The sequence below is a fragment of the Enoplosus armatus genome, chromosome 17, assembly GCF_043641665.1.
Source record: "Enoplosus armatus isolate fEnoArm2 chromosome 17, fEnoArm2.hap1, whole genome shotgun sequence".
Taxonomy (NCBI): domain Eukaryota; kingdom Metazoa; phylum Chordata; class Actinopteri; order Centrarchiformes; family Enoplosidae; genus Enoplosus; species Enoplosus armatus.
The window spans coordinates 13,191,347-13,212,214 of NC_092196.1; the positions used below are offsets into that span (position 1 = coordinate 13,191,347).

A 20,868-nucleotide genomic window follows, 5' to 3' on the forward strand; every position below is an offset into this window, starting at 1 on the left:
AGGGAAGAGATAAGGAGGGTCATGCAGCTAGTGAGAGTATTTCATGTTCATATACCTACAGGCTGCCTCTTCTGAATATGCAGTGCATTGTCAAGAAAAAAGGAACACAAAGAGCTACATTGAGCGAAGGACACATATACATAGAGAGACCTGGTGGAAAGACAGTGTGAGATCTGCATGTACAGAAAAATGAGACACGCATACATTTCCCTGAGCAGAAGGTCCAAAGCCCCTTAGCTTTAGCTCTGTCTGACATATCACAAATGGCTTATTTGTCACTTGTTGCCTTGTGGAAACATGTGATATCAGCTCGTATCAATAAACTGTATATTGATTTTCGTGAGAAGACGTCAGTTTTCTGTGTATAGAGAAGTACGTCCTGGACATCTCTTTCGAAGGCTAACCTGTCAGAGTACATCTCAAAATGCTTCGTAAGTGAAAGCAGAACTTGTGCTGAAGTCGTTATAGTACAAACTTCAGTCTTCACCAAAGGGCTTTGGAGCGGTCTCTGTCTCAACAGACAGCACGCACAAATAACTGCAGACAGACAACACTGAAGTGGCCACAGCGGTGTTGACTTCAACTGCTCCAAAAAAAAAAATACAATATATAATTTACATTCAGCAAAAAATGTATCAATGTCTCGCAAAAATGTTAAATCAATAAAGTGACATTTCTGTATTGAAGTCTGTAACACTTTGTTACGTTAGTATTATAAACATTTAATAAATGGTTTATAACACACTATAATGTAGTTGTAAGCAGACAAAGACATTTTAAAGCGTTTAATGATGTACAGTATTTGCCAACAATTATATCTTCACCTATGAAGACATATCTTCTTCATCATTATAACAGTGTTTTACTATATTGTCATTTATTATCTGTTTAAACACCAGAGTTACAGTTGTTGACAAATAAGTAGGTTAATAAACACCTACCTGTGTGTGTTGTAAACCATTTATTACATGTTTATATGCTGCTTATAACTGCTTATTTCCCACAGGGGATAAATAAAGTATCTATCTAAATAGGGGGATTTAAAGTAAAGAGTTACGATGAAGTCAAACAGTAAAAGATGAATTCCTGAAGAGATCAACATGCTGTACAATCATGGACCTTTTTAAACAGTGGTATAAACTCTGATGTAGTAAAACTCTATTTCAACCAGCTTGTTGACATGTTCATCACCAGAAACAAGTAAGTGTGTGCAGCAAATTCAAACATAGTGTTAAGCATGCTAAATTCAGTGCAATCACTGCCCCTACAACTCCTGTATACCCACGACAGCCAGGCCTCCTGCCCGTGGTGCAACCTGCCTGCTGATCTTGTGCCGCACAGGAGCTGAGAAACAGGCCAAAGCATCCTGTCAGTTCCCAGCAGGCATGCTAAGCAGCTTACAGATACTCATCCCTGATCACAGCCCTTCAGGCTTAGAAACCCTGGCATTCTGTTGGCGGCTTCAACTAGCTGGATCAATTAACAAATGAGCAGCCATCACTGTACCGCAGACAAACACACACACACAAACACAGGCTCACACACACGTCAAGTAAACTGGCAGTAGGACAGTGTGTTTGCAAGAAGCCAGAAAGGTAAAGAGTGAATGAATCTGCGAGAGATCTCATCTTGTCATCTGCAGTTTCATTACTGCACAATGTACGATGCCAAAGCATAGAAAGGGAGGGGGGGGGTGGGGGGGGGGTATTCACACTGTGGAGATGCAAATAGTTACCATGGCAACTTCGATATCATATCACACAACAACAGTAACAGAAAATTGGACTGCAACCTTCAGGGGCAGTTAACTGCAGAGAATTCAATCAAGAATCAATGAAAGAGGCATAATGTGGAAAATCTGAATGTGTTGTGTAACATTATTGTTTCATACAGAAAGTATTTGGCACGACATGACCTGCGAGACTGAGAGAGTGTGAGAGCTGCCAGCCTGACAAGGATATCCGCATACCAGCTAAGAGCTACATGACAGACAGTTCGATAGCCACGGTGACAAGCTCTCAAACACGCACAGAATGTACACTACAGCCAAACACACACACAAGTAAATAAACCATAAACCCTCAAAAGACTTGTCATTATTGTATCAATATTTCTCAGCTCGCTTCCCCCTGCCTGTGTCCCTGCCGGAGAGAAAACAATAGCTCCTTTGTGGGGAAGGTGAGCTCAGGTTGATCTGCACCTGAAGCTCAGCAACAAGCAACCACATGCCTGCTAGCTTAAACCACTGAGTCAGAGAAGGAAGGAAGCACGGACACAGGACTTTACTGTATATGAACAGACTGTCCCCTGAAAGTATGACATCAGTTTGTGTAGATGTATTGACTGCTTGTGTAACAGAAGCGATGATACACCCACACAGGTAGAGAAAAATAAGAAGGAAAAAAAAGAATAACAGAATGTGGGCTACGGAGCAGAAAAAAAGTGGAAGTTTGCAATGTTGAGAGAGAGAGAGAACAAGAGAGACAGAGATGGAGGTGGATGGAGAGACACTGAATCACTGGTGAAGGTCAAGCTGGATTCACTACGGGTTGTCATGGAAGCAGGATAATGCTAGGGTCGTTGCCATGGGAGAAGTTGCAAGATGAGGGGCAGCGGCTACAAAGTGTTGTGTTACAAAACACTCTTCAAAGATCTCCACCCTTACTATCAGCTACCATTACATCAGCATCTACTGTACACTTCCCCCAGGGAGGAAGGTGGAGTGAGTCCCCACATGCGGAGTCTGTGTACAGAATGTGTGTGTGCGTGAGACAGTATGCTGATGTTAATACCTGCCGACTTAGCATGCTAAGTCACAAGGGAAACAAACAAGTGGGCAAGTATAATGGGGCAGCGCGATAATGTGCCAGACGTAGATAATAGCTGAGAGTCTGGGTGGCCATGTGAGTGTGTGCATGTGTACGTTTGGGTACACATGTGTGAGTACACTTCCTGTGAAACCACAACATCAACACAAACACAGTTAATCTGGAAGCACGGGCAGCTTATGTTTACAGTCCACCCATCACACACACACACACACACACACACACACACACACACACACACACACACACACACACACACACACACACACACACACACACACACACACACACACACACACACACACACACACACACACACACACACACACACACACACACACACACACACACGTTGTAGTTTTGTGAACTGGATGATAAACTCAGTTTGAACTCATTCATACAGCCTCTCACAGGAGAAAACTACTGATACATATATGACATGTTACTAAAATCGGAAGCTCAGCCATCCCAGCTGTTCAGCCTACTAGCCTAATATAAGTTTGTCCAGCAATGGTGTCATGCATTTAGGCCATAATGAAGGCTTAAACAGGAGAAATGTAAGACTCTCAGAGCGAAGTGGGCCACAGTGCAGTTGCGAGTAATCTTGACATTTATTCTAAGAAGGTCTCAGGTAAGTTGTCGTGCATTCGTCTGCTGGATAACGCCGTTATGTAGCAAATCCAAACCATCTGGTATCAGCGAGCCAAAACCCTGGCCTCTTCTTAAGCCGCTGTTCCACTAACCTCAACCGCACAACACATTTTAAAACTGCTGAAACATAACCGTGCGGCTTTCAGTCCATATTCTAACATACAGTATTTCTGCAGTGGCTATAAAAATTACACAACTTACCATTTTAACAAAGAGAGCATAATGGTTAATAATAGTTTATTTAGAGCAACAACGACGACATATCCCATGAGTCTCAGCCGCAGAATGGCTGTCAAGGTAACACTTTACAATAAAAACATAAACATTAAATACTACTGTCTAGTAGAAGTGACCCAATCAGCTTAGAGTAGCAAGAGAAAACCCAGGTATCATATTCCAGCTTTTCAGTAATAATGATGAGTGAATGATGATCTATCGGGCTAACACAAAACTAACATTTTACAACGTGTCAGCTCACCAATCCATGAATTCCTACTGTCTTATTATGAACAAGTTACTAATTGTATGTAGCATAGCTGTTATGTCTTAACCTGCTGCATGTTACTACTGAGTTGCTGATTGGTCCAGACCAAATCTCAGTGGGCTGGTTTATATCTGGTTGTTCAAGTAAAGACGTAACCACCCCTGACTTGAATGATATCAGTCATGAAATATAAACTTGTCATATATCCTTCACATTGTCCCCCCTCATGGACACTAGATGTTAATGGTACAGTAGAGTTTTAATAACTTAACAGAAACCTGCACAAGGCTGCAAAAGTGATCGCAAGCCATGACTTCAACTCTCATAAAAACAGTATGTCCCCTGAGAGAAACTTTGATTACTGCAGCACAAAACCCACTTCTGATAACTTACCTGCTTTCCCTTGTCGCTGAAAGCATAAGTGACGAATTACAAGTGCTTTGATTGATTTGAGGGAGGAACAAGGCAGAGAACGGAGGGAGAAAGAAAGTCAAATAATGGTGAGAAAAGCAAAAAAAAAAGGAGATGGCAGCATTAAGAGCAGGAACAGTTACTATGACAGCGTGTATGTTTGTGACAAGCGGAATCCTTTAAAAGATCTGGGGTGTTTTTGTCTCTCCGCTCTTTGCGACAAAGTCTTCTACGAATCAAAGTATGAAGTTCAAAGTGAAGAAAGCTTAACATGAAAGAGAAACAGATTTTGTTGTAGGGCAAATTAGGCAGACAGAGAGAGAGAGAGCAACAGCTAGGGAGGCAAAAAGCGGAGTGATGGGGGAAATCCCTTGAGAAAACATGCAGTAATAACAAGTGATACCTCGATGTAACAAAAAAGAAACGGTTGTGAACTCTTGCAGCATTTTAATGATAGCACCAAAAGGCTGTGTGGCAGAGCTCTTTGCTTGAGTGGAGGCAATAAGAAAAGCTGCAGAGTCATGCAGCTACCTGTTGAGGTATGGCGATTCAAGGAGGGGCTGAGTGAAAAACCAAACTGAGCTCTTTTGACTGTGTGTTATTTGAGCCAGTCAGTTAGCCCCGAGAAACCAGGGTCAATAAGGGTCATCAAACACACAGTGTATTCAAGTCTGAATATATTGGTAGGCTTATAAAAAGGCATATAAGCACAATGACATTTCTATAATCAGATCTCAGTCTTTTCCACTTTAGAAATAACTTCCAAATACTTCAGGTGCTCTTGAATAATCATGACAGACAGCATCTAAAAGCTGCACACCTTCAAAATGCAGATTTGCTTACATCACAATAACAAATCAGCCTAAAAGTGGACGTACTGGTCGATCATACTTTCACATTAGCATGGCACCGACTGTGGCACTTTGCATTGTTGCATGCCAGCCAACCAGTGCAGAACGTAAATGCATCAATTATTCTCACAAGTGTGAACTAGAGTGTAAATGTGTGTGCTTTTATAAAAGGAAACAGAGAGAGAGAGTTGTAGTTTTGTCCATGTCCATTCCAGTTGCATCTAAGCTCACCTTCAGCACATGTCACTGCCACGAACAAATGAAGGGCAACGTGAATGTGTGTAGATGGAGAGTGTGGGGGCCACTGGCTTCCCATCATGCAGTGCGTGTCTCAGAAATAGAGCAGGAGAAGGCAGGGACCCCTGGGATGGTGGCACAGAGCTAAGAAAAGAGCTCCTCTGCTCTCATTTAAACAGGGACAGGTGCTGGAGGAGGAGAGAGGTAGGCCAGACTAAAGACAGAGCGACAGAGAGAGACATGCGTGTATACAGTATGTGTACTCGTGGGTGCTCATTCAAATACAGCATGTTAGAGTTAACACATCGCCCGCCACCGCTAACCTCTGCTCTTGACAACAGACATGTCGTTTAGCCTTTTAGACAGCATCCATTTACCAGCACATACTGAATGCTTATGTCCCAGATCCATTAACCCAAAAAAGACAATTATGCTACATCAGTTTGCAGCCTCATTTTCCCTGTGTGAACCTGTTTTTTCCTCAGGTAATTACTGGGAGGGCTGTGAGTTTTTTTTTTTTTTCCGTGTGCTCTCTCCCCAGCAGCAACCTGAGCAACCCATTGGTTGACTACACTTTTATATGACCCCCCCCCCCCCCGCCCCCCCCGCCCCCCCCCCACACCTTTTTTTTCTCCATTACATGTAATTTCCCAAAAGACATGTTTTTGTGCTGAATCATACATGTACATTATTAAAAATGAGGCAATTAGCAAAGTTACAGGCACTGTTAAGAGGGGAGAAAGATATTTGATTTCCTCTGGCTGGGGAGGCTGAACTGTAAGCACTTCACATTCCTATCCAGGTTCTTGAAAACAGACTAATCAGCCAAATGGAGAGAGAGAGAGAGAGAGAGAGAGAGAGAGAGAGAGAGAGAGAGAGAGAGAGAGAGAGAGAGAGAGAGAGAGAGAGAGAGAGAGAGAGAGAGAGAGAGAGAGAGAGAGAGAGAGTTTACTTTCAATTGTTAACCAGAGGACAGAATGAAGGAAAGCCATAGCACATATAAAATACAGTACATTGTGTATGTGCTGGTATAGTTTGTAGTCCTACTTTCACATTAATCCTCATAACTTCCAACAGTGAAACACTAGCCATGTAGGACAGCATAGTGGAACACACCCAGCCGAGCACAGAGCAGCTCTCAACTTCACCTGAGGACACTGAAAGCACAGGCTGACCATACTGGCCAGTCAAAAACAGGCCCACTGCCAGAAATCTCTTTCAGTAAATGGTACATATAACCTTTTTACTATTCTGTCATGTCGGGGCGTTTGATTGAAGTGGGACAAAGGTTATATATACATACAATTAAAATAGATTAAAAGAAAGTAATCTGTAATCATCTGTTCAAATTCAAAATGAACACTAAGCACACCAGGCTGTGCCTTGTACTCCAGTGGGTGGTTTTCCTGAAATGTACCGTCCATCTGACCCACTGCATGACATGCTGCCCTGTCAGTTACCTAAGCTATTGTTCTTCTCTTTTGAGGAAAAAGAGGAAACTAGTGAGCAGTGCAAAATGGACAGTCACAAACCAAATCAAGTGAGAAGTAATAAATTGGACAATGTGAATAAGACTGTTTGCCGCTTTTGTAAAATCCAACTGCCCTACAGAAACATTAGTGTGTCACATAAGGCAAACAAACGTTAATTCTACAGTGTAGTTTAGGATAGGCTACGTGGGTTGTGTTTAAATTGTTTCAAACGAATGACGTGTGTTTGAACTTGAAGTAATCTCACCAAAGAACAAATCTAAAACAAGCTACCTGACTTTTTGTAAAAAGGCGAAGTTGGCTGATTGATTACAACAAAGATAAAGGAGCTCTGGGAATGATGACAAATCAAAATACTAGGAATTTTCAGGAGTTCAAAGCTGTAAATTGCCTGTTTGGCTTCGGGTCTGGTCGTAAATAACAAGCCTCTCCGTTCGGTGGAATATAAACAGAGCTCCTCGATTACGATCGTTGTAAAGGGCCAGACAAACTGTGTGTTTGCTGTGTTTCCCTAGAAGGGCTGGAAAGCCACAAATGTCACACAAGTGCTCGCTCCTTCATGAAGAGGGATAAAAGAAGAGGAGAAACAGGGAGAGAAGGGAAAGAGAGGGAAGGGAGAGCAGGTGTGTGTGTGTGTGTGTGTGTGCGTGTGTGTGTGTGTGTGTGTGTGTTCGTGTGTGTGTGTGTGTGCATGTGTGTGGGTGGAAAAGTGACAGGCGATGATTAGCCCAACCAGAGGAGGATATGTGGGAGGGGGTGTGTGGGAGTAGTGGGGCTGGCGAGTGAGAGAGAGAGACTCTGTCTCTTTAGGCGGAGATATACACAAGTGGATTAAAAGAGCACTCATACTGTATAAACACAAGATTTATGCATAGAAAATGTACACAACCATGCAAACACATGCATGCACACACACACACACACACACAAGGGTGGATTCCTGTGGGAACATACTGTGTTTTAAAGGGTGTAGTGCATGTTGATTTGTTGTTGCAACAGAGGGCATTATTTCACCGGGTAATTTCATTCCCTGCTTTAAGCATAATGTTTGTGTGTGTGTGTGTGTGTGTCTGTGTGTGTGTGTGTGAAAGACAGGAGGGAAAAAAAAGGAGGAGGGAGGAAGAAAGAGATGGAGAGCAGCTGCCGACTCTTAGGTGTGTAGGTGGGATCATTTGCAGCCCATCTCTTACTGAGCCTCTATGGAATTAACAGGCTGTAAAGAGATCCAACAAGAGCTCTAACTCACACACGCATGTATGGAAGTGTGAGCATGCGCAAATACAGACAGGCTATAGAAAAAGAGCTGATATTTATCTTTTTTTTTGGGGGGGGTGGTAATCAGCCAGTCAACTCTTCAAACAAACAGCATGAACATGATGCCCACTGATCATGTGACTGATTACGAGTGTGGTAAATCATGAATGTAGTGTTTATGAAGTCACTCAGATACCCAACACGATGAGTTTACACTCATGTGCATCTCTATCAGTTACTGGGGGCAGAAACTTCAAATCTATGCCTGAAACCACCAGCTGTGGTCTGTTTGGCCAATCTCCAGTATTCTCTTTTCCTCCAATCTGTGGATATTTCTGTGCTCTGCCACCAGCCAAACAGGAAACTCTGTGCTTCGAGTCTAACCCCTGTACACGGTTGGACAGGGGGGTCAGGGCACCGGCACCGACCTCAGGGAGGGGACTCCAAAGAGTCGCGAGTAGGTGGCTGGAAAATAAAACAATCGATCCTTCCCTTGGGAACCACAGTGGCATGCAGGGCCACGTTGGGTGTAGCTGGTACATTGTACTGGAGACAGGCAATGAACAGCGGGGGCTAATATCTTTGGCTACATCGCAGCCTTTTCCTTTTCAACCTACAACTGCACAGAGCGATTCAGTCTTTGGCGCAGCTTGGTGAACACAGACAAAAACAGACAGTTGAAAAAGGCAGCAGAGATGACCAGGAGAATGAGTCATTTCAAATATCCAGTCCCTTGCTGATCTTCCTGCAGGCAGAATCAGTTTTCAGTTCCCTCATACACAAAAGAGGTGAGTAAATTCATATACTTCCACACACACACACACACACACACACACACTATATATGCACAATTTCCAAAATTGGCATTTTAACTTCTTTAACTTTAAAGTGTAACAACAACAATGACGACTCCCCTACCAGCACGCAGAGGAATGCAAACACACCTTTAATGGTGTCTGACAATAAGATTAAAATCATGATATAATCCCTTGCTGTTAGAGCCTCCATGTTGTGTGGTGCAAGAAGAGATTAGCTCAGCTGTCAGTCGGATCACGTACATTGCTCTCTTTTCGTTACAAGTTCTGCTGAGGATGTCTGACTTGGAAGAGCCTGCTACTGTAAGTGAGGCTCGGTTCAACATGGAGATACTGCTGTAAACTTTGGAATCAATGGGAAACCTCACAGAAGCTGCGAGATAAAGAGATACAGGGAGAGAGAGAGAGAGAGAGAGAGAGAGAGAGAGAGAGAGAGAGAGAGAGAGAGAGGGCCGCTTTCTGAATAAAACATCCTGAGAGCACTTTCATGTCAGTCCCTGTTGGATGGGCTGGAGGAAAACCCAAACTGGATCACGGCTTCACTGCAACAAAGGCCCCGTCAAATCAACAACGACTTCTACGCAGATCAAGCAGTCGAAAGCACAATCAGTGCAAAGGGAATCTCTTCAAACAGGAGCTGATTTCCCATGGGCTGGTGACAGCAAATACAGACACTCAGACACCAAATCACCTAGGAAACTACTCACTGTGAGAGGACCAGGTGTTGGTTCTCCAATTGACCTCTGCGTAACCAGCACACACACACACACACACACACACACACACACACACACACACACACACACACACACACACACACACACACACACACACACACACACACACACACACACACACACACACACACACACACACACACACACACACACACACACCTCACATAAGGTGCAACACTTCTGACATCTGGTATACTGATTAGTTTTCCCCACACAGAATCAACACATATTACACTGGAAACGCATCAAATTGGCAAACTCCTACCAGTCCTATAAAGAGGCTTTTCCAAAAAATCAATCTTCAGCTCAGATGAAAACACGTTAGCATCGTCTGCACTGCTGTAAATAAATGATGCTCAGCTCCCACCTCACTGTGCTGCATTCATTATCGTTACCTGTTTCCATCTCTGATGACATCCCTCTGACAAAAAGGAGGCCCACAAATTGAAAAAAAGTTATTTCCTCCAGGACACAATCCAACAACAAACTGCTTCAGGACTAAAATGATTCAGTAAAAATTCTAATTAAAAAAAAACACCTCCTGTATCAACACGACTTAGCTTCCCTCGCCACACTTTTACACAGAAAGCTGATGTTAGATGACGTATGTGAACTAATGCTGCTGTTGAAGACAGAAAGACAGACAGAGAGAGACAGTGGCATGAAGCAGAGGCCATCAGGTGTTTGTCTGTCACTTACCTAAATCTTTGGATCCTTGACTCTCACTGGCCAGTTCACCCATTCTGACCAGAGCATCGAAGTAGCCTTTGGCTGCAAATGTCACATCTAGAGACAAAGACAAGCAAGAACAAAAGAGAAAGCAGGATGATGGTTAAGTTAAAAGTTACAGTGCAGTGTGTTTCGACAAGACAAAAGCATTGTGCGGCTTTGCTTCGTGTAAACAAAGTCGTCAGCAGTCTGGCCAGTGACGCTGAAACACTCTTCTCCTTTCACATGCTCTTTCCCTCTCTAGCTCTGCTTTTCCTCATTTGCTTCTCAAGTAGTGACTCACAGCTTCTCGCCATCAGAAAAGAAGGCAACACTGATGTTGCTACGTAATTACTCAACATCATCTTGTTGGCATTCTGCATGTTGATTGCAAAGAGGAAATGATTTCCCTGACAGATAATCTGTGCTTGATGGGGAAGCCACACGAGCACAAAAAAAAATGTGTTTTCTGTTATGTTTTGTCTCTGGCTTAGTGTTATAATGAGAAGGAAGGTTGGTTTATTAGCACCCTAAGGTGTATGTGAGCATTAAGTTTAATATTTAGAGGGCTGTTTTGGCACCAAGTATATTTCCCAGACAGTCAGTAAAGTCAGTAAAGTCATTGAAGCCTGAATTAATGTTCCTCTGAACTCAGTTTTCTGGAAACATTCCTTTGCTTATTTCCATGTTTTTTAACAGTTTGTCTATTGCTACATCTATGAAGTGCCACACACTAGTGAGTCAATCATACTTTATTTTTATGTGTGTTTAAAGTTATAAAGTCTGGTGTTCGAGTCAGCTTTTTGGACAACTTTCATTCCCGGGCTCTTTTTTGATCTATGAACAAATGGACCACTAAAATTCAATATTGCCAGTGGAGGAAATAGCAATGTCACGCTGTTTTCCACATGCTGTTACCCACCACTGGCCTTTTCCTTCTTCCATTCCATTTCATCTCTTTTGTCAATATATCTGAACACTAGACAGCAGGGTGACACGGTGACTTGGGGAGACTGTTGATTAGTGGATGGAGGTGTGCTGTATTGTGACACTGTGACTTTTCAGGGGAGGGGGTAAGTGAAGGTAAGTCTTACCCTCTAGCAATGATGTAGTCATGTAACTCTAATGGCCTTTATAATCTAATGGGGTTACCTAACTGCTCAAACAATCTGTTTTTTCACTAATATACAAGCGCGTTCAAGGGTCACTAAAACATGTGTGCACACATCTGCTCATGTACACACACAATGCTTGACCTTTGCTCTAGATCTTGGAGTACACACAAAAACAATTTGTGAGGTTAATCCTAATCAGCAGCCATGCCTCCTCTTCTCTCTCCACTGGCTAAATAAAGATCGACGGTACTCCTGGTCGCCCGGATCAATATCCGCCTCAGTCCCTATTATTCCAACTGCAGCTGTGTTGGCCAACAAAGGTCACACAGGGCAGAGTCAGCTTCCAGTGATTTCTGCCTGACTGCCATACAGCCTGCCAATCAGCCCATCTCCAGTGAATAATGGCCTCTGCTTTTGGAGGTGAATTCAGCAAGCGGTCCAGGTGACAGATGGGCCCTGTGCCTGCAGACAGCTGCCAGGTGAGAGACACATTTACAACAATAGCCTGGCAGGGGCAGGCTAATTCCAGCAGACAGATGCAGCCCTGCGATAGAGGAAGTCTGCCAGGCTGGAAGGCTCGCAGCTCGGCTCCGAGACTGAGGGACACATGCTAATGCTAATCCCAATTACAGCTGAGTCAAAGGCAGAAGATGGCATGTGTTTCCTCCTTCCTCTCTTGCTGGGGGGAAACGCCTGAGAACTGAGAGCAGAGCCGCTCCAGAGCACCGCGGCTGATTTCTCGTCATTATGCCAAACATTATGTCTTGATGTGGAAAGTGTGCGTGAATGTGTGTGTGTCTGTACATGTAAGTTTGCACATGTGTGGTATGGGGGTTGCGCGAGTAGGGCGGTGGGAGCTACAGCAGGTTTTCAAAGTGATCTCCAAGCAACAGACACTTTCTTCTTGCTGATGCTGCTGCTGCTGCTGCTGCTGCTGTAGCGTGTGAGAGAGTGTGTGTGCGCAGCTGAAGGGTGGCTGAGTAGATAAGCTGGATCTATACGGATACTTTACTTCTGTCTAATGAAATGTGTGGTGAGGGGCTCACACAGACAGACGGAGAGGATTACCCGGATCTCTGATTGCAAGGCAGACAGACAATTGGTGAGGGGAGGGGCCTCATCTAAGAGCTACTGATCCATCACTCTCGAGAAGAGGAGGAAGAACCACACATCTCTTAATCAGCGACTATCATTTCCTGTACCTAAATCGTCCTCATCATGCTAGCGGGGGACTTGTATAATAAGTTGTGTTCAGCAGGCAGTTGGAGTCACTCAGTTGTATGCATCTGTTGCTTTTACACTTACCAAACGCTGTGAGATTTAGCGACTAACTGCTGTGTTGGAAAACCTGGAACGTGCCCATATCCAGATCTAGCAAGCCTACCCATGAAGCCCTTTTGGCATTTTCTGGTGTTGAATAATTTCAGTGATTGCACCATATGGGTGGGAAGTGTGTCCTTCTATCCCCTGCCCCCACAAAGCAGAGCCTCTTAGTCCCTTGGGTTGAACCAATTCTGCAAAGTGGGTCTTTAATGGCTCAGTGAGTCCCTACCAGTCTGTCCCCTACCTACACCAAGGCCAGGATTAGTTATTGCGTGTGTCAGGGGAAAGAAGCACAGGCTTGGGGAAGGGTGGGGGGGGGGGACGCCCCACTTATTGCTACTGGATTAGTTCGGGGTTCGGCCTTGTGTTGAGGTTGCGGGGTGTTTTGGGGGAAAGTTTTGGGACATTGTTACCCAGCCAGAGGAGTGTTCAGGGTGCGACAAACATATATCCACACGTTTTCCTTTGTGAATTTGACTGCTGACAGTGAGCTATCCTCACTTCTGCATCAGATTAGAGGCCTTTTGTGTTTCTCTGAATACACGTCCACTACAGTATACAAGCCGTGCCAGAGGCTGCGCACCACAGGATGGGGCCTGCCCGTTTGGTAAGAGGATAAATATTGTCCTTTTTCAGGAAGACAAAAAAAGACAGATAGGTCGATAGATATATATACATGGAGAGAGAGAGAAAGAGACAGAGAGAGTGCTGGCTTGGCCGTGAGCCTAGACCTGCAGCGAAAAAGCACAGAGAAAATAAATGAGAAAAAAAAGGACTTACTGGCAAGGGCCTTCTCATAGTTCTTCCCCATGGCAACAAAGTTCCGTAAGCAGGGGTTGAACTGCTCCATGATGGTCTGAAAGAGAAAACAAGAGAAAGATGGGAGGTGGCAGTTTCACTTATCAGCAGAGCGGGTTCAAGGGAAGAGAATAAAGACTTACACCTCGCTCTGTTCATTCTCTCTCCCCCACTTCCTGCCTCTCTTTCTCTTTCCGACATACACAAACCTCCTTCAGCTGCACAAAATCGGTCTCGCACAGAGTAAAACAGTCATCGACAGAATCTTTGGACGCACTCAGCGGTTGTCGTGAATGTTAATGAGGGCAGGAATGGGCTCCTCCACCCACCATCCTGCCCCTCTTATAGTGAGAAATAGTCCAGGTGGGATGAGGCGGGGGAGGCTGGGGTTGATGATAGTGGCGGAGGAGTGGGGGAGGTACTCGTGGACTAAAAACAAAGTGACTGTGAAATTTGCATCGACAGGGATGCATATTGTTACCCCGGAGCATTAGATGATGGACACAAAGGCTCATTATGGCTGCTAGGGAACAGAGCAGTGATTCTACGGATGAACGTAATAAATGACGGCTGCTGGCCATAATTCATCCGCATCTGGACTTAAAATTACTGCTATAACATTAGACAAAGTTTACTGTATAATAAGCATTTCTGCTACCATTCTTTTTGTAACTACATAACTACTTAACGTTTTATAAAAAAATATATACATCTTTATACAATGGAAGTATCTTATAACAAGAAAACACCCTCATGTTCATACTGATTTGCTGTCATGGCGGTTACAGTATCAGAGTTGGTGTAAATGCAGAGGAAGCATGATGCCTGACATCCCATACCACCATCGTTTCCTCTACCTCTCTTCCACCTCTCCTCTCCTTCCTCCTCCTGCGCTCCTCCATGGCTTCCTCCAATTAGCCGGTCCCCAGTCAGCTAGTCAGGAACAGCCAGGGGACATAGAGACAACCACAACACTGCTGCAGCAGCAGTCCCTACACAAGCCATCAATACTGCAGGAGAACACTTAATAATCTACTTCTAGCCTGGATCCACACTGTGGCAGAATAATATGGCAAGGTGCCACCAGTGTCAACCTGAAACAACCCCGGCAGCTCATCCTGAAAACCACATCTCTTATCTTCAGTCAGACTTCAGCACTTTTGCTTTTGCCTTCATCTCGCTGTCTGTCTTTTGTTTTTAATGAGAGCCAAGATTTGGATAGGACGCGTGTATGTGATTGTGTGTGTGTGCGTGCTCGCCGTGGTGTGTATCCTGTCAGGAGTCGAAGTTCAAGTGGCTTGAGTGCAGCATAACCCACCTACAGTAAAAAATACCAATGAGTCAGACACAAACCACTGATACTTTCATTACCAACAGTAACTATTTTACTATGCCTCTCCATGACTGTGCTCGCATCCAAAGCCGCTACAGCAACTGGACTGGATTTTAAAAAACAAGCTTGAGTCAGTGACCAGCAGTTACTGCTGTAAGAGATGCAGCTTGAGCTTTTTGATGTAGTTTTTAATTACCACACATTGGTTCACATGCTGATAATAAGGTCTGTTAATCAGCACATGAATTAGTGTAAATCTTCTATATACGTATCAGAGTGGGGATTGTTTCATTGTTCATTAGGGTTAACCCTAACCCTAACCCCCTTATTTTCTCCATTCATTCATTTCATTTAAAATTGCCTTGAATTCTGGCCTTGGTCGTTGTGGCAGAACATTTAAATGAGTAACAACAGTAAGCAAAAAAAGACTAGGTAAGCTGTCACTCAGGTTCCCATGGCTATTGGCTGCCTGAACTCAGAGGTCACCATCCTCCCAATTACGTTCCTCCTTCGCAGTTAACTGGGTCCAGTCCTCAAGCAAAATGGAGACTCACAGGAAGTCCACTGTGGCTCAGCAGCTCTCAGGAACTCAGAACACAAACTTCTAATGTACTGCAGACTCTTGAACGCACAGACGATTGCTTTTTATAGAGGGCATCTTATTAGTTTATTGTTAAAACTAATTCTAAAGTGACCACAAAGAGACAGCAGGCTCAAATCAGCTCCCTTTATTTACCGTCGGGCTCTGCAAGTCTAATATAGTAGAAGGAGAGGAGCATAATTGGGGGAGAATCCCATCTTCAAGCACACACAGCGCTCGCATAAAAAAGGTATCCCCGCTCTCTCCGCCTCTGGGAAGATAAAAGACTAACACATCCCTTAGGACGTCGCTACAGAGATGTTTATTCCTAAATGTTTCTTCGCTCTGCCTGCTTCCCGTGTAAAGTGCATCCCATTGATGAGGATGGGGTCACATGAGCTAGTCAGGAAACGCGCTCATGCTTGTTGTGTGTAGTCGTGCACACACACCTACATTAATACAAGGCTTTATAATAAAGAGTGGTGGTGTTTCAAACTGGTGGGAGGATTACATAACAAAAGCACAGCCCAGTGTAGCATCATTACGGCACACTCTCCCACTGAGGAGGCCAAAGGTAGCTGACACAGGCCCGGCCGCCTTTCTTACACACACACACACACACACACACACACACACACACACACACACACACACATGCTGACCCACTGCCACTGAATAAACACACAGAAAACACATGCAGTTATGGAATAAAGGATTAGATGATTAACCACAGATATAAACTATTATATAAGAGACATAAATTACAGTGACGTCCAGCTGAGCGGAAGTGGAGAGAGAAAAAAACAAAAAAAAGGGAGGTAGTTTCTTTCTTCATCTCTTCCCATTGTTGCTAAATTTGTCATCCCAGTTCTCTTGTACTACATTGTTACCCTAATTGTGGCAGCTAATTGGGAAATGGGGCCAGGAGGCACTGACATGAAGAGAGAGAGAGAGAGACAGAGAGAAAGACTGAAAGAGAAAGAGAGAGAGAGCTCAAGCAGGTGATTGATTAGTAAATTGCAAGATGGAATATTTTATGAATTATAACAAAAGGTGTATAATCATGGACTGTATATCCCTTCCCATTCAAAACACTCCTCTGTATCATCTTTCAATTAAAGAAATAATAAAAGAAGAAATATGTCACGGCTGAAGTGTAATCTTTTCCTTTCCGAAGACGGAGACGCTGTCCATTCGGTGACTGCCTACACGAGGAACTGAATGAATTCATTACCGGCACTCGGGGCAAAAAATTAAAGCAGACAATTAAACGGGAGGGCAGAGAAATGTCTCCTACAAAATGAATCAAATCTGTTTGACACCCATTTGTGCTGCGAGTCGCGCCAGGAAGAATGTGGAGAACTCGGGAGCACAAGCATAAAGGCCGCAGATAAGAGAAAACATTATTAAGAGGGTTTAAATGGTTTCTCCCTGCGCCCTAACCAAATGGATTTCTGCTCAGCATGGAAGTCGCAATTGAAACAAGGTCAGTGTATATGAAACAGATTGTTGATTCAAACTATGGGCTATTCCTCCATCTCTGTGCTTTCTGTTCTGTCACACACACACACAAACTCAGTAATGATATGCAAAGGGGGTAATTTCAAAGTAACACCAGCTGATTAGAACCAGGGGGAATCACGCGCAATCAGAAGCCAGGATGCCATCATCTGTTCCTTCTCGCCCTCCCCTCGCTCCTTCCTCCTCAATCCCTCGTCTACACGGCAAACCTAGCCCCAGGCCTGAAAGTGCCAGGGATCAGATGAGAACTGAATCCACCAATTACTGTATTTGTGAGGACTGTGAGAACATGTAATGCGGTGACAGGCAGCAGAGGCAGCCGAGCCTAATGATGTAATCAGGGAGGAATGTAAAGACAGAGGATAATGTGCGGATGGCCTTATGACAACCGCACAGTTAGTCTTTTCTCTTTCTTAATAAGGAGCAGTGCGAGTTTAGGGGGGGTCTCAGTAAGCTGGAGGACAGCTAAGACCTTTGGCATAAACTAATTACTGTGCCAAGGGAAAATAGTCAGGTTGCCGTGTAATCTCCTGTCTGGTTGACTCCACAGACGGACAAGGAATGGGGACGGACCAAGAAGAGACACGTCAGGATCCGGGTGTCTCACCTTACTGGGGGAAACCCTGTCTTGCCCAAGTTACTGCACTGATGTAGACTTGAACATAATGTCTAAAGGGAGAACTGCTAATTGGGCCATATTGTGTTTTGATTTCATTATGTGATGCTAAAGGATAAAGCTAGTGGCATTACTTGTGGACTGTTTACTGAAAAGAAAACACAGAAAGCCAGGGTAAAAGCCAAGTAAACACTTTTTAACATGTTCACAATAAATTAACTACAATTAAATTAAGTTTAAAATCAATGCCAGTTAATTTTACCTCGGGGCAGCTATGGATCTGCACGCTATTGCAAAAAAAAAAGCACTTCAATGCAATTTATTTATGTGTACATGTCTTCTACATTACCACAGGAACTAATGCACAAACACACAAACCTGAACAGCACCCCCATAAATAGCCGTGAGGATAGTGAGCCCAAAAGGTCAGATATGAGAGTTTGAATGTCTGAACATGAACTCCAATACTGTTGGACTGGTAAAACAGAGGAGTTGTGTGATCCTGCAGCAGACTGGCCTACGTACTCCTTCCTCTGGTTGCTCCGATTGTACTCTTCACATTCGTAGCTGACAACAGCAGATTGACCAAATCGACCTGTCAGAAATACGTCGTGCTGCATTCAGGAGCATGTCAGAAACAGAAAATGTACATATAGGAACAATATTAAGAATGGAAAATACATCATAGGGACAGGGGATTCTCATTGAAATGTGGCATTAAAAGGTCAGAGAGCATTGAAAAGCTCTCAACAACTGATTGTACAAGTTCCTTAAATGTATTACTGCACATGTAGTGTATAAACTTAAATATGTGGAGTACCTGTGGGTATTTTGTCAAAGGCCAGTCTGAATCAAACTTTACAGTTGTTTATATCGGTCATCCTGAGTCAATTTAGTACCAAGGCTGAGAATGTCAGACTTGTATGCTACATTGGAAAGACAACAGCCACTTGTAAGAGGTTGCATTTCATACAAATCGTATTACATTTCGCGAGAAGAATGTCAATTCAATTTAAAGATCACGCTCCGAAATATACTTCTCCCATTTCCTCGTAAAAGGCGACAAACTTCTTGTTAAATCCGATGACCTTAGATTTACAGATTGTTCCTGCAATATAGTGGCATTTTCATGATTTATCAAGGGGGCAACACAACAGCAGGGGATGTGAAGCACAAGGAGTCTAAAAATCACTGCAGAGCTAGTGTACAAGTGAAGGGAACGCAGCCAACTTCTTACTGCACTACAGCTAAAAGACAGGTTAGGGAACTTTCTCACATGCTTATTTCAGAGCAGAGTCCAGGTATACACTTTGAGTGGATGCCATGAAGAAGTCTGTCCGTCTTGCATACCTAAAGCCTTACTAATGCTGCAGTGGGCACAGCATGTGCTTTCAGTGGAAGCCAAGGCGAACATCAAATCCAATAATACCACGTGAATATTTGTGTCCTTTCCAAGTTGTATTGAGGAAGAGCAAACTTTTCAACATCATGAGAGAAGACTCTGTACAGTTTGAGAGGAGCTCTCGTGTTCTTTTGTTAAGGAAGGATCCATACTGAACAGATCAAAGACGTCCTCCTTATAACTTCACAAAGAGCCAGGCAATTCTTTGTTTGTTGATGCAGCAAACACTGACAGCTTCAGCAGTTGCTCTCGTGTTGCAGATAATGATGTTGCTTATATCATGCAAACACACACAGAATGAATTGGGTAATGCCAACATGCCAGATTGGTAGGGCCTTAAAGTTTTCTTAAATCTAGCAGTGTGTTTGAAAACGTGATGCCCACCAGGTTTTTGTTGGGATCAGGTGGGAAAGGCTTTGCCTCCTCTGACTGGGATAACTAACACAATGAGAATTATTTCTCTGGAGTGTCAGAGACATTGGGGAAAAACTGGCCTCTTGTGACCTTTTTTTTTTTTGTCCTGCTCGAGCAAGCAACATTAAGCCCTAATTATTAAAGCTACCTCATTAGTAGCAGGGATCCAATTATGGGTTGTCGCCACATACGCATACTGAAACTCATAACTCAGCAGAAGAGGACCGAGACCAGTACAGTATACATTTTTGCATCATGTAATTGTGTTCTTCTGCACCTTCTGTTATTATTATGTTGTTTTGGCAAATGTGAACATAAACATAACAATAGAAAGTTTTATATTAACTAGATTTTTTATTGTGATTCAGCTTCTCCAATAATGATGCCCAACGTGACTCATGTCATCAGACGAGAGCTATGCTAACCAAGGAAACTCAACTGTTGCTAAAAGGATGCATCTTTAATCAACATACATCTTGAATCACCTACACACCCCATGTCCTTTCCTCTCTCTGCCACGCAAACACAACCGGCACCTTCCTATCAGCGATGTGCGGCATGTGAAAGCTAAGAAAGGTAGAGGAGAATATGTCTGCGAGCTCCTGCTGAATTGGAATCGGACAAAGAAATACACGCTTATCCTTTGTGATAATATTTAATTAACTTGCAATGCAGAAGGCAAATATCAGCAGTTCTTGTGTGCTGCTTCTGTAAACTTCCTCGCGGTCGGCAACACATCAAAACCAGTGCACGCCACGTCAATGCTTCGTCATCTTTTGCAAAGAAAAGTATTCGTTACACTTTGGTAAATGTTTGTCATCAACAGAGACATTATTAGGGGCTTTAGCCAACAAAATGACTACAGCCAAGAGGCACAATTATGTCAGATTCAATCACAACTGGACTAGACATGAGGCTTGATGACTGTGTTTGGCCCCACAGTCATGTACGAGGGGTCTCAGGTGGAGGAGCAAGAACTAAGGTTCTTTATCCAGCCCCCACCTTCGAACTGCAGTGTCTCCTGCTGCCAGCGCACAACAAATAATTTGCTCGCCAGAGACCAACTATTTACTGCGTTTGTTTGCTTTGCTGTCATCTGCAGCCAGTGTGACCCCCCCACACACACACGCAGCCCGGCATCAGCCACTCAACTAACCCAACACAGGCGCTGGTTACCACAGCAACCAAGACCCAGACTTATTTGCTAGCTTTAGTTCTTTGACCAGCAAAAGACCCATTCATTTTGGCTGAGGGGAGAAATGCATTACTCTGAAATCCTCCAAAATATTGTTCTATCGAT

The 20,868-nt window shown here is 43.8% G+C and overlaps 1 protein-coding gene across 2 annotated transcripts in view; it reads right to left on the bottom strand.

Moving 5' to 3' along the window:
* LOC139299733 (BAR/IMD domain-containing adapter protein 2-like) overlaps positions 1-20,868 on the bottom strand; it is a 47,577-nt gene that overhangs the window by 20,821 nt on the left and 5,888 nt on the right. For both annotated transcript variants that reach the window (XM_070922602.1, XM_070922600.1), the window contains exons 2-3: positions 13,685-13,760; positions 10,458-10,544 (exon numbers count right to left, since the gene is read on the bottom strand). In XM_070922602.1, coding sequence (XP_070778703.1) covers positions 10,458-10,544; positions 13,685-13,760 — 163 coding nt within the window. The remainder of the gene's footprint in view (positions 1-10,457; positions 10,545-13,684; positions 13,761-20,868) is intronic.